Source organism: Antedon mediterranea, chromosome 2 (genome assembly GCF_964355755.1).
Source record: "Antedon mediterranea chromosome 2, ecAntMedi1.1, whole genome shotgun sequence".
NCBI lineage: Eukaryota > Metazoa > Echinodermata > Crinoidea > Comatulida > Antedonidae > Antedon > Antedon mediterranea.
Window position 1 is genome coordinate 40,690,049 of NC_092671.1, and position 25,228 is coordinate 40,715,276.

General features: G+C 32.3%; 1 protein-coding gene across 3 annotated transcripts; it reads left to right on the forward strand.

Moving 5' to 3' along the window:
• Nucleotides 1-426: 426 nt before the first annotated feature.
• Nucleotides 427-24,557, forward strand: LOC140041139 (synaptotagmin-1-like). 3 transcript variants are annotated; one of them, XM_072087558.1, is made up of 10 exons: nt 427-523; nt 11,105-11,208; nt 14,030-14,208; nt 15,070-15,251; nt 18,435-18,563; nt 19,136-19,303; nt 19,822-19,992; nt 20,738-20,858; nt 21,334-21,467; nt 21,921-24,557. In XM_072087558.1, exons 3-10 carry the CDS (start codon nt 14,064-14,066, stop codon nt 22,101-22,103), a joined length of 1,233 nt encoding a protein of 410 aa, XP_071943659.1. In that variant the 5' UTR covers nt 427-523; nt 11,105-11,208; nt 14,030-14,063; the 3' UTR covers nt 22,104-24,557. The 3 variants fall into 3 exon arrangements, with proteins under 3 accessions (XP_071943659.1, XP_071943658.1, XP_071943660.1); XM_072087557.1 differs by lacking the exon at nt 427-523 and having other exon boundaries at nt 11,040-11,208; XM_072087559.1 differs by lacking the exon at nt 427-523 and having other exon boundaries at nt 11,040-11,208; nt 18,441-18,563.
• Nucleotides 24,558-25,228: the final 671 nt, after the last annotated feature.

Below are 25,228 nucleotides of genomic sequence, written 5' to 3' on the forward strand. Positions count from 1 at the left end.
CACTTTTATTTGTTTTTTTAAACAAAAACATTTACAAAAAATATTTACGAGGCAACCCATTCCTTGTTGGTGTGTCATCATTCAAAAGAAGTCAGAGTTTGAATTCTCCAACATGAGGATATTAAGATACTGTACTTTTACACTTCTTATTACTATTCTAGATAAAAAGAAAATAAACCATTATTATTATGGATTGTAGAACTGATAAAATGCCAAACAAACATGGGCGTTTCCAAATATTTCATTTTTGCCTTTCTGGCGTTCCGTACCTCTGCTGCTGATTACAACACTAATCATAGGTGGCGCCCCGTGAGATTTTAGCTTTCATCATTATACTGTATTTCTTCATCATTCATCAACAATTAAAAAAATATGTGTGGGATCGATCGGATGAGGTCTATGGACTAGAGAGCGCGACACAAAACAGCGGGCGGCACACACAAAACAGTAGGCCAGTTATTTAGAAAGACAGGCCTGATGTGGTAGACGCTTTTTCTAGGTTATATTCTTGTTGTTTAGAAAGGTAAAGTTTTAGTTTGCATGTCAATAATCATTTTTGCATTTGTCATATATCGTATGTTAATGATCTTGCCTGATCTTTTGAAGTGTATAAACAATGATGCCTTTTTTTATTCAGAAAAAATTCCTGCTTACCTAGCCTAGCTAGGCCTAGGCCTAGGCCTACCTAGGCTAGCTAGCTAGTAGGCCTTGGCCTAATAGGCCTAGCCTAGTCCTAATCCGGGATGCTAGTCAAGTTGCCCCATCGCAAAGTCGCCCCATACAAAGTCGCCCCTTACACAGTCGCCCCATCGCAAAGTCGCCCCAACGCAAAGTCGCCCCATCGCAAAGTCGCCCCATCACAAAGTCGCCCTATCGCAAAGTCGCCCCTCTAGTCTAGATCGTAACATCATTTCCCAATCTTCAGATGGTGCGTTAGTGCGACAACGGCGGAGTAATTACGGGGGTTTCCTTCTTGTGAGGTAGCACGTTAGTGCAACCGCGGATTGATTGTCGTCCTCTCTGATGATGGGGGAGCGTGTCGATCGTGTGACCTGAGACTATATGGCGACCGGGGCTTCCCCTTTTATGCCTATACGTTCCGTGTTATTTTGTGTATCATTGCGACATTTTACGCACTTGTTAAAACTATTTTAACGTTTTGGGGCGACTTTGCGATGGGGCGACTTTGTGTTGGGGCGACTTTGCGATGGGGCGACTTTGAGTTGGGGCGACTTTGCGATGGGGCGACTTTGCGATGGGGCGACTGTGTCGGGGCGACTTTGCGATGGGGCGACTGTGTAAGGGGCGACTTTGCGATGGGGCGACTTGACTAGCATCCCTAGATAGAGGCCTAGGCCTATTGGATATCCCGGCCTATGCATAGGATGCCTAGGCTAATGTTATTATGCACTTGTCAATTGTATGACGCACTATACGACCCCCGGAGAGGTGCGTCATTTGTCCGATGTGAGTCATACCTTTGTATACCATGACGCACCCCTGCGTCAAAAAAGTGACTTACCTTTACTAGACAATGACGCACCTATTTTAAAATTAGCGACGGACCTTTTAGTGAATTATGACGCACCACGACTGTCTTTTTGACGTACCTTCACTGACGATTGTTGACCCCGACTACTGCAGTGCATGCAGTGTGATATAAAAAATCTCAAACTAATACGCGTGTCTGGTGCTATGGAGGCGCGCCAGGGTCGTCGATCGATGTTAATCAGGCCGGCTAGGAACGTTCTCACGTGATCACACAATCACACAAAGATTGGAACGGCTATTCATAATACAAATATTATGTCATTTTCCAGTTTGGCCGATAGAGGGCGCGAGTGATGACGCTCTCAAGCGTGACAATGTACAACCTGGCCGCCCCTCCGCGATCGTCAAGGCCTTGTTTTCAGGCTTTTTGGGTGGCGCGGGTTGGTGGTAAAGTGACGGACATTGACGCACCATTGAACATTGAGGCGACGCACCATTTGGGTTCTTTGACGCACCCCTGTGTCATTAATTATTTGTAAATGACGCACCCATGACGCACCACTCCCGGGGGTCGTATAGTGCGTCATACAATTGACAAGTGCATTACTTTCTGGTTTTTTGCCTCTTAATTATTTATATTTAAATTGTTATTTATTTTGTTTACTTTGAAAGATAAAAATTAAGAAAATAAATGTTATTATGATGGATGAATGAATGAACTAACTAGGCCTAGGCCCTCTAGGCCTATCCAACTTGGCTAGGCTACTAGGACCGACCCAATTATTGCTCTTTGCCAACGGTACTGTATCTTAAAATAATATATTAATGCTACTATAGGCCTAGGCCTAAATTGATCATAATTATGCTCACAATCACTTATTTATTTCTTGTTTTTTGATGGGCCACACATGATAGCATAGACTATAAATATATATATATATATTATATATAAAGACAAAAAAATAACAGTAATTTGATGTCTCAGCGGCATGCTTCGAGAGTTGTTACGTCGCGTATATTCACCACATATCTATCTTAGTCCTGGCAGCCGGCAACTGATCGCATCGTTGGAGTTTTAATTAATTTCACATATCCCTGGAAAATAATGTATTTCATAATTCACGGGTTAGCTCATATCAGTGCTCAGTACAGTCGAGTTTGAATCCTCAAAACTGTTTGAAACGGTATTTTTACTTCATTGAAAATGTGTGATGTTTTTTTAAAATAATGATTTAGATTGTGTTTCATATTGTACGGTATTCTTATTGTACAGAGTTTGTCAATGATTTCAATCATCTTCTGGCCTGGTGATGTAGTACACAATGTTTAACCAAATGTAATTTAAACAAAAAGAAAATCAATCAACTAACCTTCATAACTGATGAATTCAGTTAATAATTTCACAAATGTTTGTTACCGACATCTAAGTACTGTAATTACTGTGTACATACCTAATTGTGAGCATTGGTAAAATCATTCCACATTTTGTTTTAGACATGACCATGATACTAGTACTGTATTATTGTTAATGTAAAGTGTTTTTTAAAAAGTTCAAGGATAACATTTTTTTATTTCTGCCATGTGTATTTGATTGATTGTTACCTGGTTGAATATAAATGGGGTCCCCCTCCTAAATACCAGGGTCTACTACTAATTACTGTAGTCCAGCCAAGTGTATACAAAATATGATATTTAGTTAGTGCTATTACTAAGTGAATTTTCATTAATAAAAAATGTTGATATAAAGTTTGCGGACTTTCTCTATTTTTCGCGTATGGAAAGGGTACAGAAAACATTTTTCAAAACAATTACTTTACTGTATTTCTGAATATTTAATATAAATAACCAAATTTCTCTATATTAAAATTGTTTTTCAATGTCTGATTACAAAAAAACAAATTAATTTTACTGTTTCAGTTTGAATCAAATGCAGGCCTTTACTGCAGTACCTACAGTATTATTCAATCTGATTCAAATTGACAGGAACAGATGTTATATAAAATATAAATATTTTATATTTGTGGGATGGTACAAATACTGTACTTTAATATACAGATATTGACTGCTTAGAGGTTAAATATAAGATTTGACATCCCCGAGGGAATGATATTAAGTTCGAGTGTCATATTATAAATGTTGTGATTCTCTGTGTTTAGAGAAGGATGCTTTAGACCAGGTCCGCCTTAATTAGCCAATCAAAATCGCATAAATTTTGGAGGGAAAATGTTATCCTCCTCTGAAGCCTAAAATTTGCATATCCAGTATAAAAGTGGAATGTAATAGATATTAGGGGAGAAGAGAGAATAAGATCAGAGTAGATAAACGGAAAGATGATAAAGAAAATAAGGCTTAACTGGTACAGTGGTAGAAAGATGTATTATTAATCGAATTACAAGGAATAAATGTTCTAGTTGAGTTAAATATACTTTTTGTATGAGTTATCATTCAGTGACAGCTGTGTACGTCGCGTAGAAATATACGCCTGAGAAAGCTCGGAACCAACTAAGATAAATTCACTACATGGTGGCAGCGGTGAAAATTTTTGTTTACATGATTTAAGTATCAAGAAGAAGAAGAAGAAGAAGTGACAGTGCCTACTCTACGGGCCTGTTAAATCAGTAACCAAAAAGTTAAATGGTTACGAAGATCTGGATTCCTGACAGTTTTTATACCGTGCGTTGTTTGGATAATATTACAACGAAGAAGAAGTACAGTACTGTTGAGCTCAAGACTGCTGGATATTCATCGGAGATATATTCACCGAGATCTGAAAGAAGAAGACTGAAGTAACAGAAGGAAGCCCAGTAAATTTTGAGAAGATTTGCAAAGCTGACTTTGTAAACTATTTTTATTTCGAAAGTAAATTTTTGTACGGAGCGAACTTGGAACGTTGTTTGTGACTTTGAAGTAAATTAATGTCTTATATTGTATTGCATTTAAAAATTTATGTGGATTTCATATTTTTACATATCTGAATGGAATCAAGGTAATACAAATACTTTTATAACATATTTTGTATACATAAGTTTACATATTTCATTAGTAAAATTGTTATTAGCATGACAACTTTAAGATCGGGTAAAAATATAGATAAGACTATGTCAGACAAAGATACTAGGAAAGATATGGTTGACCAAGAAGAGGTTGACCAAGTCAATGAAATATATGATAAAATGGCTAGGGATATTGATGTGCCCGAAATACCCGGCGGTATGCCTAAAGATATGATGCTCGAATATTTTCGAATGAAGTTCGAGGCCGAAAACAAAAAGTTAGAATTACAATACCAACAAGACCAATTAAGATTAGAAGCAGATATAGAGCAAAAGAAAATAGATATAGAGCAAAGAAAAATTGAATCACAAGAAAGAGTGAAAATGATGGAATTAGAAAATAGGTCTAGCTACAGTAATGCTAGGAATATAGTAGATGAAATGAAGGTAAAGGTTCCTACTTTGAAGGAATCAGATGATATTGATATATATTTTAGAACATTTGAACACTTGGCAGAAGCCACAGGTTGGGATAAGAATACGTGGTCCGCTAGGTTAGCACCTGAACTGTCTGGTAAAGCTAGGACAGCATATGCATCCTTAACCGTAAAAGAATGTGTAGATTATGATACCTTAAAGAAGGCAATCTTAGAAAAGTATGATGTGTCCGCAGAGACCTACAGATTTAAATTTAGAAATTCAAACAGAGTTAAAGATATGTCCATCAGGGAATGGCTGAATGAGCTCTTCCATTATTTAAAATGTTGGATGAAATGTGCTAATGTACTGTAAAAGAAGATGATGCTGCAGGCATTATTGAAATGATTATAATGGAACAGGCACTTGATAAAATGCCTGAAGATCTGAGGCTTTATCTTAGAGATAAACAAGTAAATAAGAGCTATGATAGCCGATGATTATATAGCTAATAGAGGTGGCCGTGGCTATTGGAATGCCGTAAATTCTGAAAATAAGCCTACGTATAAGGGCCAAGAAAATAGTAAACCTAAGAATGGTACGACTCAGAATAACCCTGGAGCTAGGCAGCAAGGATACAATAGGTATCGCGGAAGGGGAGGCAAATTCCATAACTACTGTATGGTAGAAATTTCCAACAGAGAGAACCTTCAAATGAATGGATTAATGGCCTATGCTTCAATTGTAAGGAGAAGGGACATAAAATAGGGGATTGTCCTAAGATGGTAGCAAAAGGAAAGACTAGTGACACTAAGAAGGGCCCGAATGTGAAAGATAGCTTAAGATGTGAAGGACTAAAATCAGATAGACCCCAAGTAGTTATAGATAGTGTAGAAAATAAAATGGAGAAATGTACAATACCAGGAAAATTAGAAGGACAGGATATAACTATGCTTAGAGACTCGGGATGTACCCAGTCAGCTGTTAAGGAAAGTCTAGTGCCTAACAAATGTTACTTGCCAGAAAAATGGGTTACGTTAAGAGGTATAGGAGGCGATATTACCGTCCCCTTAGCTGAGGTAGCTATAGAAAGTAAGATAGTGACAGGAAAAGTGATTGTAGCCGTAATCGAAGGATTACAGAGGGACATGTTATTGGGTCATGATTTGGACCAGAATTGTGGGGAAACAATGGCTAAAGAAATGTTCGTCCTAACTAGGGAGCAAGCCAGAATAGAAAATGATGTTAGAATACAAGACGAAATGATATTGTTAGGGAAAGATAGTAACTTTAAGCCGATAGAAGAGCCGCCTAAAGAAACTAATGTACAATTGTGGAAAACAGTAGTAAATGACAACAAAATAAATAAAACTAAGTGTTTAGATGATATGAATGGAACAGAAATGAATAATTTGTTTGACGAAAATGAGGATAGAGCTAAAGATAAAACAGTCAAACATAAAACTTATGAACAACAGCACAAGCTGAACCTAACTAAACAAGAACTGATCAAATTGCAAACTAAGGATGACTCACTCAAAGGAGTGTTTGACAGGGTAGTCCCTATAGAAGAAATAGGTCAGCATAGGGTATGTTTCTTTATGAGACAAGGTATATTGATGAGAAATTGGAGTAGTATTAAAGATAAGAATAACCAAGTGGAACAGATTGTATTACCCACTCAGTGTAGACAGGGTGTATTACACTTAGGTCATAATGTGCCATTTGCAGGTCACATGGGTGTTGAGAAAACTAAAAGTAGGGTCCTGAACCAATTCTATTGGCCAGGTATATTTAAAGATGTGGTAGTCTATTGTAAAGTCTGTAAGGAATGCCAAAAGGTAGATAAGGGTAAAAGTAAAAGGAAACATACTTTGATACCATTACCGATTATAAGTACACCATTTAAACGTATAGCGATAGATATTGTTGGACCCTTATCTAGAACAAGCCGTAATAACAAATATATGCTTACTATAATTGACTATGCTACAAGATATCCGGATGCTATCCCGTTACCCAATGTTAGAGCTGAAACAGTAGCCAGGGCTCTAATAGAAGTCTTTACTAGAGTAGGATTACCCGAAGAGATTGTACATGATCAAGGAACTAATTTCATGTCTTCAATTATGCAATCTATAGGTAGTATGTTGGGGATTAATCAATTAAAGACTACAGTGTACCACCCCCAAAGCAATGGGCTTGTTGAAAGATTTCACGGTTGATTGAAAAATATGATAAGGACACTTACAGTTAAGCAAAGAAAAAATTGGGATAACTACATACCCCCCTTTCTGTTTGCATACAGAGAAGTTCCTAGTAAAGCGACGGGCCATTCACCTTTTAAATTGCTTTATGGTAGAGAGGTGAGGGGACCCTTGAGTTTACTCAAAAGTAATTGGGTAGAAGATGAAGAAACATCTACTGATGTTATCAAATACATGTTAGACATAAGAGAAAAAATGGAGGAATTAATGAAAGATGCTAATGTAAACAAACTTGAACAACAAGAAATTATGTCCCAAAATTATAACAAGAATGCTATTGATAGAGAATTTGTAGAAGGGGACAAAGTGTTGATATTCCTTCCAGTAGGAAATAGTAAGTTAGACAGTAAATGGCAAGGCCCCTTCACTGTTACAAAAAAGGTCAATGATGTAAATTATGAAATATACATAGGAGGTAGAAGAAAAGAAAAACAAATTCTACATGTTAATATGTTAAAGAGATTGTATGATAAAGTAGAAATAAGTAAAGATGGTTATTATGTAGTAACAAATGTTCAGTCGATAGAAGAAGTAGACTTAAATGAAACAGTCCATGACAATGAGTTAGATAGTGAAATAGACATAGGATTGTCTTATCATCAATCACAAACATGGAGAGATGTTAACGTTAGTAGTAATTTAAATGATACACAAACTAAACAATTAACAGAATTGTTAAAGTACCAACAGAATGTATTCTCGGATGTACCAGGTAGAACTCACTTAGTGACACATGAAATTAAGACTAATGGTGAAATGCCTATAAGGCATAGGGCATATAGAACGCCCCAAGCATTAAAGGGTAAATTGAAAGAAGAATTAGATAGTATGTTGGCTATGGGTATAATAGAACCTACAGTTAGTGCCTATGCTGCACCTATTATTGCCCTGAAGAAAGGCCATAATCAAATTAGAATGGTGACAGATTTTAGATCACTAAATAAGACTACACAATTTGACCCTTATGTTATGCCTTGCATAGACGAAATGTTGGATGAGGTATCATCCGCAATATACATAACTACGTTAGATCTAACTAAAGGATTTTACCAGGTGCCTCTGGATCCTAAGACCAAAGACAAATCAGCATTTATTACACAATTTGGACAGTATTGTTACAATGTACTTCCATTTGGTATGCAAAATAGCTCTAGTACTTTTCAAAGATTAATGGATAAGGTATTACAAGGTACTGAAGGATATGCTAAGGCATATATAGATGACATATGTATTTATAGTCAAACTTGGAAAGATCATATTTTTCATTTGAATGATGTATTAGAAAGATTAAGTAGTGCTGGATTGACAGCAAAGCCTTTGAAATGTAAAATTGCCTATGCACAGGTAGAATTTCTGGGGCATAAGATTGGTAATGGAGAAATTAGACCCATGATTGATAAGGTTGAGGCTGTGGAAAAGTTCCCCAGACCTTTGTCTAAGAAACAAGTCCGATCATTTCTCGGATTAACGGGCTATTACAGAAAATTTGTACAGAACTATGCCGATATTGCTAAGCCATTGATTGATTTAACTTTAAAGAGTAAAAGTACCGTTAAGTGGAATGAACAATGTGAAAATGCCTTTGTAACTTTAAAGAAACGACTTACTGATGATAATGTATTAAAAGCCCCAAATTTTGATAAGATGTTTATATTGCAAACCGATGCCTCAAATTATGGCATAGGTGCAGTGCTGAGCCAAATAGATGGTGAGGGTAATGATTATCCCATTGTGTACTTAAGTAGAAAGTTATCCGTACATGAGCAGAGATATTCTGTGCCAGAAAAAGAGTGCCTCTCTATTGTTTGGGCTATCAATAAACTTAAGTATTATCTGTATGGTTGTGAATTTCAAGTTCATACTGACCACCAGGCATTGAGATGGATGGACTCAATGAAGGGTGCCAATGTTAGACTTATGAGATGGGCTCTGTTTTTACAAGGATATAAATTTAAAGTTATTTACAAGAAAGGATCATTAAATGGAAATGCAGATGGATTAAGCCGTGCATAAATAATATTATAGAGGTGTTATTAGTAGATAGTTTAAAGTAAAATGGTTTTAAATGTTAAATTTTTGGAAAGATTGACACAATCTTTTTCCCAAAAAGGGGAATGTCATATTATAAATGTTGTGATTCTCTGTGTTTAGAGAAGGATGCTTTAGACCAGGTCCGCCTTAATTAGCCAATCAAAATCGCATAAATTTTGGAGGGAAAATGTTATCCTCCTCTGAAGCCTAAAATTTGCATATCCAGTATAAAAGTGGAATGTAATAGATATTAGGGGAGAAGAGAGAATAAGATCAGAGTAGATAAACGGAAAGATGATAAAGAAAATAAGGCTTGACTGGTACAGTGGTAGAAAGAAGTATTATTAATCGAATTACAAGGACTAAATGTTCTAGTTGAGTTAAATATACTTTTTGTATGAGTTATCATTCAGTGACAGCTGTGTACGTCGCGTAGAAATATATACGCCTGAGAAAGCTCGGAACCAACTAAGATAAATTCACTACATCGAGGGAATATATATTTCCCGAAGCGCCAGCTGAGGGAAATATATATTCCCCTCGAACTTAATATCATTCCCTCGGGGATGTCAAATCTTATATTTAACCGATATAAAAGGCAATATCTGTTATATTATATAGCCAAGAACAAGTCTGCTGGGTTGGGTGAAGCTAGGCTAGGCCTCCTATATTTGTATTGTATTAAAACAAGCCTGCCTAGACACCTTACCTTGCGAAGAATAATATACAGATAATTACTAATTAATGATTCCTTGGCAATAAAATATTCACTTAGGCCTAGGTCGTTTAAATTAACAGAAGAATTTCCATCAATAAGCCTATTAATAATAATATTATAATCAGGTAGGCCGAATAAAAATTTGTCTTCTTAACTTCTCTTCGAGGAGCCGAATCACCGGATTTTCAGCGCGTACTAGTTACTAGGTTACTACACAGTGAGTATTGACCAATCACAAACGGTGTTTCATGACATTTAGGGTGGACTAATAACAAATGAGGGCGCTATGTATGCATAGCTTAAATAGTTTAGAAGATTAATTTCTTCAAGCAAGTTCAGTGGCGCAGCGGTTGAAGCATTGTCTTGCGATGGAGTGACAATTCCACCCGAGTTCAAGATCGAGTTGATGACTTTTGTTTATTTATCGGCAACGCGAGTGTTGGCACACGAAAATTACACAGTCAATATCATCGAACTCGAGAATCTATATGTTTAATGACAGGGGACACGATAATTACGCGAAAATTACACAGTCAATATCATCGTTCTCGAGGATATATACGATTTACGATCCTCGCAGCGGTAGTCATGTGATGCAGTTTCAACCAATCACGTTCGCGTATTTACATAGGCTATGTAATGTTGTCAATTAGTGAATGATGAAAGGTTATATTCATCATCCATGCAATTATTTGTACCATTCTACTCATAAACATTCATTATTTGTATCTTATTGAAGCATGGAGCTAATAAATTAACTCTATGGTAGAAGCAGTGTATTACAGTAGCAAATTCTTTACATTGGTACATGATTCACAATTTTTTTACACCAAAATTTGTAAAAAAAGCAGAATTTCATCGAATAAAATGCAATTTGACAAGACTGGATACTGTATAAATAAATGACATTTAGTTTTGTACAACATTGGTACAGCCAATTTGAGTTATTAACATTATCAAACATTTTGTATAGATTATACACTTATTAACAAATAGTAATGTTTTTAAATTTCATTAATAAATTGTTAATGCATTCTAGTATGTACGGCCCCTCCTTTTCATAATGGAATCTTCCAATATTGATTATAATAATGAGGGTTCAGTTTGCTCTAATACTACAAAGATTATAGCATAGTTGGTGCTTTGAATTTTGCTTGGAAATATTCAACATATTTCTATATTTACAGGGGAGAGAAAACAAAAAACAAGCCATATGAAGATACCTAAACTACTTTAACGTGAACTGTGTATTTTGGACGACAACCTAGGACAGGATTTGGCATTTATTTTGGTGAGTTTAAGCCGATAATATTACCTTTTGTATCAAGTAGTATTTATTGATTTTAGTGTGGTTGACGACATGTTTCCTCTGAGTAATTCTACATACACAGTGAAACAATATTGAACACGGTTACATATTCTTATTATTTCAAAAATGTATTAAAGGTTTAATATTTCTTATTTATATATCATCTTATTACTACAATTTTTTTTATCATTCAATGGATAAAATGTTCTTTGTTATTATTGTTATACAGATAAATATAATTCATGAATTTAGAACAGAGATATTATTATAGTTCAGAAATAATATCTCTATGGTTAGAATTGTTAGTATTCTGCATCTTCTTTTTTTTTACTATTTAAAAATTTAAATAAAAATTTGTGTTTCTGATTAATGTTTCTGTACAAATATTTTAATTAAAACCATTTGTTTACATTTGATGGATAAAACCAGGGAATTTCTGTGTGACCTGACCATAAACAATGTCAATAATGTTGACTTACAAATCAGGGAGGTATTTTTAATTTAAATTTATTTTAATTTATTTCTAGACTATTTATTTTATTTTACAGGCACCAATGAAAGCTGTAATTTTTAATTCAATCCACTGACTCAATATCAAGATACTGTAGTGTAAATCAATTAATAATTATTATGCCTTACTTACAGCATTTTCATTGATAAAACCACAATAGTAGTGCAATTCTTTTGTTAGTTTGATACTGAAATGAAATTTCAAGAAATGTCAGTGTATTCCACAAAACCTGTACTGTAGAATATGGTTCTTTTCTTTTTCTAATAGCAATCTGCATATTCTTAAACAATATGTTTATTTGCAGCATATGGTTTAAGCTAACTTATATTTTACATTATCATATATTATATTTATGTTTTGGTATTCTTCTGCTAGGATATCCTTATTAATAATAGGCATACACTTACAATATTATGCCAACTACGGATAGAATTAGTTGTGGTTGGCCAATGCACATTGACCTTTTGTTTTGTAGTTAACACAAACTTGCATAATCTACCATATGTCCCTATATGTGTAATCTAAATGTTAGAACAAAAAGGATGTCAATAAATTTGTAATAATTATCTCTTTTATCCTTACAAAATGTGGTTGACTTTATTTATCCCATCAAGTTGTTTTGTTATAGGAATGTAACCTACTTTATCTATTGGATGATCTATATCCACATCACTCTGTTTAAAATCAGGTTTTGGTCAAAAAATATAATAACATACAATGAATTATTTTATTAAAAATATGGGCATGATTAAACGGTACTTAAAAAACTGTCAATCCAATAAATTCATAAAACATATTGGTGTTTTTCAAACAAATCTGTGACCTTTGAAGCATAAGAATAATTTGCTGGCTCCTTTACTTACAATACGTTTTGATTTAGCTTATTCACCCTATTTTTTAAAAATCTCCGTTATTTTATTCACCATTTTTGCCTTTTCCGAAGCTGCTAATAGTAAAGAAAAAGCTGCTAATAGTAAAGACAAATCAATATTAAGATAAATTGGTCATGAATTTAGTTTACATTTTCTGGAAGAATAAAGTCTACATAACAGACAAAATATGAACACAAACTCTTTCATTCTTCATAACAGACAAAATATGAACACAAACTGTTTCATTCTTCATAACAGACAAAATATGAACACAAACTGTTTCATTCTTCATAACAGACAAAATATGAACACAAACTGTTTCATTCTTCATAACAGACAAACTATGAACACAAACTCTTTCATTCTTCATAACAGACAAAATATGAACACAAACTCTTTCATTCTTCATAACAGACAAAATATGAACACAAACTCTTTCATTCTTCATAACAGACAAAATATGAACACAAACTGTTTCATTCTTCATAACAGACAAAATATGAACACAAACTCTTTCATTCTTCATAACAGACAAAATATGAACACAAACTGTTTCATTCTTCATAACAGACAAAATATGAACACAAACTCTTTCATTCTTCATAACAGACAAAATATGAACACAAACTCTTTCATTCTTCTCTTCTTTCGATGTGAAACCGTCTATTTGCATTAAATTTGATGTAATACTAGACCACTAACCGGATTTTCAGCAATATACAGTACTATACAGCAATATACAGTACTTGTATCCTCTTAAATGGCTTACTACGTAATGTTATCAAGTTGAACAAAATTCAATAAGATTCTGTGTTAGTAGTAAAGCCTTGCATTCAATTCTGATAAGTTTACTACCAGTGTTGACATAGGAGGTCAGTGTTTGTAGAGTACAAGTATCCATAATTGAATTGAATGAAAAAATACTGTGGAAAGTACTTTTCATACAACTGAAAAATAACAGATAATTTCTTAAGAAGTTTTATGGTTCTTCAGAAATTACAATTGTATAATTTTAATTTAGTTTTCTTGCCCATCGCATGTCATGGCATCATTGCCATGTTATTGAATATTCAGACTGCTAATGTACTACTAACTTGCACAAGTAAGTAAGTAATTAGATAGTTAAGGTTTTTAAGATTTTTACAATCAATTAAATACTAACTGTAGCTGTAGCGTGACTATTTCGCAATGTGTGTTTATTGTATAGATCTTATTGATTTGTTTTATTATACATCAGGTGAATATTTACGTCCATTGAAAATCAATTGGATTATTCCATTTAGGTTGCAAAAGTTGATTGGAAATTCTGATTAGCAATCTTTCTTTAATGAGATTTTTTCATCTTTAATTGACGACAGTAGAAATAATGAATCATTTTAATGAACCAATATAATAAGTTTAACTAACTGTTTTTTTACAGATTTTAATTTTTTTTTGACAAGATATCTGTTACAATGACATCCAAAACAGGTGCTAGCGTTGATGCCGAAACAGCGGGCAACTCCGGAGACGCCGCCATACCTACCACAGCATCTAATCCAAGTGAACTTGCAAACCTCTCAAATGAGGCTCTCAATTCTCTCAGTGAAAAATTTGGAAGTAAGTCATGTCAGAAATAATGTTTGAAAAAAATGTGGGTTGATGGGGTGCCTTTTTGAAAAATATTTTCTATGCTTACAATATTTTGATTTATTAGAAGACTTGTGAATAAAATTGCGTATATAAAGCTTAATGTTAAAAAAAAAAGTACTGATCCCATCTCCACTATGAATATATAACTCATGGCTTATGTTTTCTCAGGTGAAATTCCTTTTTTTATAATGTTGCCGTTTCCAATCTTTGATCTAAATACAGTAGATTCAAGATTCAAATTTTAGTCTCATGAATTTCTGGAAATTAAAAATTACAAAATAGCAATTGAAACTACATTACTATAAACGTATTTGATATATAAAAACAATAAAAAGCATGAACTATTTACAGTATATTTCACTTATAATTGTCGTCATTTTTGTTAAAAAGTTTAATGGCTTGTGGAAGGAAGAAGAGAAGATATCGTTAAGTGATAATAGGGAGTTTTCGCAATCTTACGAATACGATAGCGAAAACGGATACGTCACGCACACGTATTCGTTTTTTCGTAAGCCAGTGAAAATCTGTTTCGCATGGCAACGAAATATTGAGGGCGCCGTTCAAAATATAATTGCGGTAAATTTGAGCGAAACGCAGATAAAAAAATAAAAAAGAATAGATGGTGATATTTGTCAACACGAATACGCTTTACGAATATGACTGGTGATATTCGTCAACACGAATACTCTTTACGAATATGAAAGGGGAATCAGCTCAAAAGTTTCACAAATGTGTGACGTATCCGTTTTCATTATCGTATTCGTAAGGTTGCGAAAACTCCCTAGTACTAGATAATAAGTTTGTTTATACTTGGTTTTGTTCCACCAGTACCTGTGTTTGCAGTAGTAGCTATTGCCATAGCTGCCCTATTAGTACTGTTATGTTGCTGCATATGTATATGTAAGATGTGCTGCTGCAAGAAAAAAAAGAAAGAAAAGGGCAAGAAAGGTCTGAAGGGGGCCGTTGACTTGAAGAGTGTTTCCATGTTAGGAAACAGCTTGAAGGAACAGGTATGTTATTTTTTATAGTATTTGATGATGTATTCATTCATAAAGCCTATATGCTTCACATAAAAATAAAAGTAATCCATGAAATAAATAAAATAAAAAAGAGCAATTAAAAATGAGAGTGACAGACCATAAAATATAGGCCTACTTTGATTACAAAATATATTATAAATTGATTAAAATGTACAATGTAAAATGTGACCAATGTAATTGTACTTAAATCCAGTTACATTTACATAATTAATTGTCACACACAAACACATAAAATGTCATTCATTGTATCATCTTTGGAATCATTGTCTTATTTATGCAAGACCACCATCCTCACACAAACACATAAAATGTCATTCATTGTATCATCTTTGGAATCATTGTCTTATTTATGCAAGACCACCATCTTTATGTTTGGATAGTTTACTTCGGTTTATTTTCTGACATATTTAGAGTTAATTTTTAAATCAAATGGTAAATCAAATGTGTTTTATTATTTGAATCTTTCAAATTATGTTTTAGATTGTTATTATTTATTTTTTAAATTTGTTTTTCTCTTTAGTATTTTTAATTAAGTTATAATTGAGATAATGATTGTGTGAAATTTTAAGCCTGTAGAATTACTGAATAAATTAGAAAAATAGGAGTCAACACTGTTGTGAATTCACTATGGCAGTGAAGTAAATCAAAGGGATCAATACTTGTATAAATTATGCAAATGAGTTAGCAAAGTGTATCGCTGCTGCTAAGTCTGTTAATGTTTGGCCTTGTTTTTACATATTGATTATGATGCAGACAATGAAATATTTAATTACAAATTATTGAAGTGTTCAACATATGGTGATATAGACTTGCTAGTTCAAATAACTAAAATATTGAACATGTAATGGAACATGTTTAACAATATTTATAGACTGTACTAACATTTAATATTTACAAGAAGTGTATTTAACTAAATGGAATTAATTTTCAGAAAAAAAGAATTGCATTATATTTATACAATAATGTGTTTATTAATGGTTGTGTAGCCTTCTGTAGTGAGTTCAGTCTTAATCTAGCAAGAAGTGTACTGTATTTAACTAAATGGAAGTAATTTTCAGAAAAAAAGAATTGCAATATATTTATACAATAATGTGTTTATTAATGGTTGTGTAGCCTTCTGTAGTGAGTTCAGTCTTAATCTAGCAAGAAGTGTACTGTATTTAACTAAATGGAATTAATTTTCAGAAAAAAAGAATTGCAATATATTTATACAATAATGTGTTTATTAATGGTTGTGTAGCCTTCTGTAGTGAGTTCAGTCTTAATCTAGCATATGCACATTATAATATATGCAGATTTTGAAATGTGTGAAAATGTTATTGATATTAAAAATAGGAATAAAACTAGGATAAATTGGGTCTATTCCAAATACATATATTAGGCATATTGATTTGCATAATGACAGCAAATTAAATTATTATTAATATTGGTTGTAATTTTTTTGTTATTTTATCTTTTTTTCAAATTGTTCTTATAATATTATTGAGTTTCTATTTGTTTCACTGTACATGGGCTGCATTTCATCTGATGTCCCTTTCAACTTTGACCTGTGAGTTTTATAAGGCAACAGAAATGTTTAGTATTGTCCTTGTTTTGCATGTTATATACTGCTATTTAATGTAAAATTATTTGTTATTAACCAAAAGCAATTAAAATATTTATTACATAATTTAAAATGTAAGGAAATTATGGTTGGATCTGTCATCTATTATTACTGCCAACACACCGTCAAATTTACAATTTTTTTAAATTGTTGTTTTATTTTGTCTAGATTTTATGCATGATTAGGAATTTAGAATTAAGGTTAGGTTTAGCAAAGAAGAGAAATAATCTAAGATCAGAACAGATTAATGTTCAAAATCAAGAAGAAGTTGAGTTAATTTCATCAACAGTTAAGGTATAAGTGTGTTTAATACTAATGTTTTACAGTCAAGTTGCCTTCTTTTAAATTAAATTGTTTAATCAACAGTTAAAGTATAAGTGTGTTTAATACTATGTTTTACAAGTTGCCTTGTTTTAAATTAAATTTTTAAAGTTAAAGTTTTATTTAATACTTCAAGACTACTGAAAGTTTTTTCTTACAACAAGTCTGTAAGTAAAGACAGTTGGTACTACTAGACACATTGTTATTTTCCTATTCTACTTATGAAAAAAGTAATGTGATTATCTAATATTCTTGTTTACCATAATTGTGTTTCTGTTTTCAAACTAATTTTGTACAATTATAGTATCTGTTGTTTGCAATGAGTATAATGCTTCAATTACCAAGATTTAATTGGTTTTTTAGAAAGGTTCATCAATGAATTTAAAGAATGGTAGACTTCCTTTATAATAGCTTTTCTTTATTAGTTTACTGTATGTTAGGAATTTCTCCTTATAAAAATATCTAAAGATTATCCAATTTATGTAGCTTTTTGTATTTTGTATTTTACTAACATTTTATATTTAATATCTTTTAATATTTCCAATATTTCCAATGTTTCCCAGCATGCATTGTGTCCTATTCTGATATAATCAAACTTCCTGTAGTATGTAGGTGTTACTACACAAAAGATCCAGACATTTCTTATACATATTTTAGATTTTATTTTTAGCTCTTTAAATTGACATCCACTTCCCTTTGGATATAAAAACACCATAGTACTTTTGGTAAATTACAAATTCAGTTTGTCACTGTAAAAGCACAGTGACAATAACAAATGCACTTGAAAATGTTTACAAAAGTGATCTTTTAAAATAATGAAGCTTAATTCCTGTAAGCTCAAGGAGATAAAATTGAATGAAATGTTTAGGCCTGACTTATAGATCTTCATCTAATAATAGTGTATCGCCTAACTTACCTATTTTGTTTAGGCCTATGATTTAAGCCTGACTCATAGCTCCCCAGTCTTCATCCATTAATGGTGTATCACCTAACCTTCCTAACTGACAGGAGTCTATTGAAATATTTATTTCTTTTGAGACAAAATTAATCTTTCATAGACAACTTCTCACACACTAATTAATGTTGAATATTTTTCACTAAATTTCCATTTTTTTAAATTGTGAAAGTCATTTTAAAACAGCGAAACAGAAGTAAAGCATAACAAATGGATTTAATAAATAATGTATAGTATTCTGTGATTAGCTAATAAAAAATACTTCTTGTTTTAGATCCAGCCCGACGTCGATGAACTCGATAATGGAATGGAAGAAGGAGAAGGCGACACAGACTCTGTAAAATCTGAGATAAAACTGGGAAAACTGCAATATTCACTAGATTATGACTTCCAAGAAGGAAAGGTAACGGCTAAATTTATTATTTGAATCAAGCAATGTGACATTTATATCCCAAGCCTGACAAGGGTAAATAGATAAAAAATTGATTTTTGGAAAATATTCCCCTAAGTTCATATTAAAATAACAATTGAGCATGCACATAATTATTAAGTTTAGAAATTGAAAGTGTAAGTGTTGAAAATGTTGTCAGTTTATTTTATATACGTAGATATTTCCCACAATACATTGCATCACTATGTGTTTATCGCCATTAGGTTATCTAATTAGATGTGGTTACACGCTTCACTGCACAGTGCAATGCATACTCAATGAGCTCACACACACACACCTCATATTCACATTGTACTGTACATTGATCATTACCAAATTATGAATATAAAATAATATTTATTGACATTCTTTTATTTCGGGAATTTTCTCATATATTATAATAGATTGACATTTTACATTACAAATTGAATAAAAAAATATCGGCATTTAAGTAGATTAGACAGTAATTATGCCTTGTAAAGATGACCTTTGTAATAGTAGTCAATAAATTTCTCAATTCAACTATATAATTTATTTTTGGTTAGCTGTCTGTTGGCATTATTCAATGTGCTGACCTTATTGGTATGGACATGTCCGGAACGTCTGACCCTTATGTAAAAGTAATGCTGCACCCTGACAAAAAGAAGAAGTATGAGACGAAGGTTCATCGCAAAACACTCAACCCTGTTTTTAATGAGAGTTTCACATTCAAGGTAAAACATACTTTCTTTTTTATAAAAGTTGACGAATATTTAAATGTACCGTTTTTATTTTTATTTATTCATTTCCCAACCAACAGTGAGCTCATGGTTCACCACTTACAGGAGGGAACACAGACAAACACGAACATATACAATAACAACAAAGATGTATTGTCCCCCAAAAACATGAAAAATGAAGATTAATAAATCAGACTTTTAATTTCACTTATAAAAAGACAAACAAACAGTCAATCTTAACCAAAAACCATTGTCTGACAGACAATTTAAGTATTTTTTGCTTTAAATTAAATTATTTTTTTTTAAATTGGAAGTAAACAATTCGTTTAGGGGGACAGTATATCTTTAAAATGAACATCTACTACCTGGAACTTTTTTTGCTTGAATTTTAAATTAAAAAATAGTGACAGAAACAATATTCACTACATTCATTAATTTTTATTTATTTACAATTTTATTATTGTTATTAATCATTTATTGTAATAATTAACCAATATTTTGTTATTCTAAAGGTTCCATACAGCGATATATCCAGCAAGACATTGGTTATGGCCGTGTACGACTTTGATCGCTTCTCTCGCCATGATATTATTGGTGAGGTACGTATTAAACTAGGCTCAATTGATCTGGGAAGTGTGATCGAGGAATGGAGGGATTTAGCAAGTGCTGAAGTCGAAGGAGCGGTAAGTATATTCATTTACTTGTTTATGCTTTGATATCGTTGCTAACCTTGTCCTTGGTAGTGATATGCCCAAATATGGTAGTGATATGCCCAAATATGGTAGTGATATGACATCATCATTTACTTGTTTATGCTTTGATATCATTGCTAACCTTGTCCTTGGTAGTGATATGCCCAAATATGGTAGTGATATGACATCATCATTTACTTGTTTATGCTTTGATATCATTGCTAACCTTGTCCTTGGTAGTGATATGCCCAAATATGGTAGTGATATGCCCAAATATGGTAGTGATATGCATTCATCATTTACTTGTTTATGCTTTGATATCATTGCTAACCTTGTCCTTGGTAGTGATATGCCCAAATATGGTAGTGATATGACATCATCATTTACTTGTTTATGCTTTGATATCGTTGCTAACCTTGTCCTTGGTAGTGATATGCCCAAATATGGTAGTGATATGCCCAAATATGGTAGTGATATGACATCATCATGTCCGTACGGGCACATTTTTTTGTCACATGAAGTTTGATAGTATAGGCTTATCTTCTAATGAAGTCTTACATCTTATATCTTCAATATAGCTAAATTATAATTAAAAACTTTCTATTAAATCTACTTCAAATGCCTTTTTTTTTAAATATTTTGTTTATTTGAAATGAGTGTAAATTAAAGATGAGACCAAGAATTTAAAAAAAAATAGAGCCTAATTTAAATTAATTTATTTAACGTATTTTTGCAGGGAAAATCAGAGAACGGTGATATCTGCTTCTCACTACGATATGTGCCAACCGCAGGCAAATTGACTGTTGTGATTTTGGAGGCCAAGAACCTAAAGAAGATGGACTTGTCTGGATACTCAGGTAGTACTCATATTATGTTTATTTCACTATGTTTTTTTAATGATATATTGTCCCTCTAAAATATTTTTTTTTCACATTTTTTGTTGAATATCCCATTTTAATATCACATATATTTATTTACTTTGACCAAAAACTGGATTGTAAAAAAGATTATTTACCCAAAAAAATGTAATTTAAAGCAAAAAAATTAACCATTTCTTTGAAATAAAAAGTGAAATCATTTTTTTTTTTTTTTTTTACAGAAGTGAATAACTTTATTAAAACTGCAAAATGGCCTATTTAAAGTCTGATTTTATTAATCATTTTTCAAGTCACAATACATCTTTAATGATATTTGATAAACTATAGCATTCTTTAACTGTCTCTATGAGATCTAATCTAATTTCCTGCAAATTGATGTTAAAAATGTATTTTATTTGTCTAAATTGCCAACTAGACATTAATGTATTTCATGAGTCTTTTCCCTTAATCCTAGATCCATATGTGAAGATCTCTTTGTATCTCGGTAACAAACGACTGAAAAAGAAAAAAACAACCATCAAAAAAAGGACACTGAATCCTTACTACAACGAGTCATTTGCCTTTGAAGTCCCTTTTGAACAGATACAGGTACTGTTTTGGTTCATTGTGTTGGAAGCCATCAAGTTGATAGATGTTAGCCATGTTTAGTGTTATCCCTGTGACGGCCCACTTTAAACTATAGTTCAAACCGACCAGTCTAATAATTTTGGAAAATCAAAATTCAAGTTGATAGATGATAACATTTCTTTGCCATGTTTATATTTAACCTGTCACTGCCCACTTTAAACTACAGTCGACCTCTGTCCACACTATCAAACTAGTTTGACAAAAAAAAGTGCCGATATATGGTAGAGGTATGCTCAAATATGGCAGTGATATGACATCATCATGTCCATATCACACTTTCACATAAAGTTTGATAGTGGAGACCAGGCTTAATAATGTTTTAAAATCAGAATTCCATATTTCTTTGATATTCTTTCAATTATATTTATATAATTACTGTTATTGAATAAAATGTATTTATTATTTATTTTGCAGAAAGTATCTTTGACTATTACAGTCTTGGATTGGGACCGCATGGGTGGTAGTGATCCTATTGGCAAGGTGCAGCTAGGCTGTCAAGCATCTGGAGCTGGGCTTCGTCATTGGAGCGATATGCTGGCCTCTCCTAGAAGGCCAATTGCTCAATGGCACACTCTTATGGATGTTGAAGAGAAATAGTAAAAACATAGCAGGAAACAAAAACTGGTTACATCTAGTTAATTCCTATTCTTCTCTTTAAAATAATAGATTTCGTTGAGAACAATTCTTTCAGTCTATGTATCGTTACAATAATGTATTGTCTACTTGCCACTTGCCCGAAAAAAATGGGTTTTTGTCATTTGGGCAATCACAAGTTGGCCGGTGTTGCCAAATCCTATAGTGAGTTTCTAATTGAAAATATCAGATAGAAAAAATATAGTTTGGAAATGTCCAAAATGTTGTCGATTGGTGAGCAATTCTCATGAAAGTCACCTGTAGGAGCAGCATAATAATCCGGTTAAATTGAAATAAAAAATATTGTAGGACAAGTTTATTTCATTAAGTTCAGGCAAGTGGTTCAATGGCTATTTGGCCACATTCAAAGTTAATATATTCCTATCCCATCTAGCCTACTATGCCTTCGCCCCCTGAAACTATTTCTACCCTCAAGAATGCACGCGACGCATCTCCTTAAGCCCCCGTTTAACCCTATTGCTAAATATGCTTGTTTTCAAGTTGATTTTGTTGCCTCCATAAAGACAATTCCAATATTCTCCTATAGAGCCTTGATACACGAATCCTCTTTCCAGATATAAATCTAAATATATACAATAGATGTATACATTATAAGTGTAAAACATTGCTCTTGTATTGCCTATATTGCACTGGTAACAAATATTATCTCAAAGTAAAATTGGTATTAAAAGTAAAGCATTTGTTTGTTTATGTAATGTAATATTTCGTTTTTTAACAAATGTTGAAATTGTCTTTGAGATCTAAAGAATATATACAATGTAAACAAAATAACTATCAATATACCGTTATTTTATTTCCTGGCACAAGTTATGTTTTGCTTCTGCGTGAAAACAAACATTTTTCCATTGAATTTGGACCAATTTCTGTGCAATCTAATGTGAATTTTAACAATTTTATTCTTGCGTAATTTTAATCAATATATTTTACTAAAAATCATTCCTACCAAATTCAGGGTAAAGTATGTTTAGTTATAAAAACAGTAGATAATGAAAGATAATGAAATGTAAGTTAAAATATTATGAAAGTATTCCAATGTTTAATAGATGAACTATTTATAGAATTCATGATATTTAAAAAAAAGCAATATGTACAAACAATTTGATGGGCTTTCCAATGTTTTTTTTTAAAACATAAAAGATACCTGTTGAGAAAATATTTAAGTTTGTTGGCGCAAACTTTGCACTTGATAAACACACATATAAGGTCACTTATTTATTATCATTCCATGTTCATTATCTAATATTTTAACACTTAATCTATGTTAGAATTAATATCTAAGGTTAAACAATATTCATTCCTAGTGATGTATTCCAATGTAACTGAAAGTCCGTTTACAACTCAAAATTAAATGTAAATTGTATTCATAAATAGATTTTGTTGATGAATTTCAACCTATTGAATTCTGTAACCTTTGTTTATGATATTTTAGAATGCATAAATAACTACATGATAGTTGTTTTACCTAGATCAGTAAAATGAATATGCTTTCCTGTTGATTCTATGAAAAAGAATTGACAATGTTAAACTTTTAACAATTATACTAATAATTTATTTTTAAAGTTACTCAACACACTGTTTAATTTAAGACTAGGTACTTAAATTCAGCAAATGTTACTTAATTTCTGTATTTATTGTTTATGTTTAAACCCTTTTAAATGTTAAGTAGTATTGAATTTATTGGTAAACTTTGTTGATTTGCTTTCAACTTGAATTAAGTATCAATATTCAGTGCAAAAAAATAGTATATTTATGTTTATCTGTGTTGTAGATATGATATTATACAGTATATTATACAGTATATTTAATCAGTTATGGACAAGTAGTATTGTAAATGTTAATGATTGAAAATGTAAACTTAGAATATGTAGATATGGCTTGTGTGTATGTGTATATATTATATAGGCGTATGCGCTATTTATCCCATTTGTGGGTGATGATTCCATGTGGTATTTTGGTGATTAAAGTAACCTTAAACTCCTCATTCAATTACATTACTTCTGCTGCCATTTGTTGATTTACGCTAGTTCCTAATAAAAACTTAATTTATCCGCAATTGTTGAGTTAGTAAAAATTGCAACAATTTGTAATTTATTGGCAGTTAAATGGTACCCATGCTTCATAACATATTAATAATTAATTCTTTCTGAATTAAACTCAAAGGTACATGTCCTAAACATAGATTGCTACAAAAAACAAACTGATTATTTTGTCAAATGGGCATTCAATATTTCTTGACAATTATTGTCATGTTTTAAATTGCCCTGCAAACTTATCAATACTGCTTGCAATCTTCTACCTGGACTGACCTTAGTGTCATTATTATGTTGATGTATCGTTAGTGTTGTATATAGCGTGTACTGAATAAAGGCGTTATGCCATATAGTCTTCAGAAAATTATTTGATTATTTTGTTATTTTAATTGCATAAAAATCGAGTGAATTTTACAGTATATGAAAGACTGGTTGAAGTAGGGCCTGCAACTATATGGAAATCACAAGTTTGATGCTCTTTGTTGTGTTCACATCTTTTAAAATTATAACAATTAAGTCGGTAGGCAGATAAAATATTAATTTTTATTTCAACTTTATTCCAGCTGGACAAATTAATGCCAGTTGATATCCAGGGCCCTCTTAAATTCCAGTAAAATACATAACAATTATAAATAGCATGATAACATACATTATTTACAAATATATTATATACAGTACTAAATAATAAACAGAAATATGTTTTTTTTTGTTGAATACAGTATCTCACACACTTTCACCCAAGAACGACAATAAAAATAAAAAGGCACTAAGCGCCTTCCATACAATTGAATTCGAAAATTCAAGTCGCATGTTTCCACAATAAAAAGAGCGTCATTTCGACGATCGAGCATTCTCTACTTCTACGGAGCGCCATTTATGCCTTTATTTATTTCCGAAATAGAAATAGTACTACGGTAACTGGTTCAGTGGACCAAATTTAGCACCAGTGGAGCACAGTGATATAAAATATAAAGAAGTCGCTAATTTTAATATCTTTTCGTATGTTAATACACTGTGCTCAAGTGGACCCAATTTGGA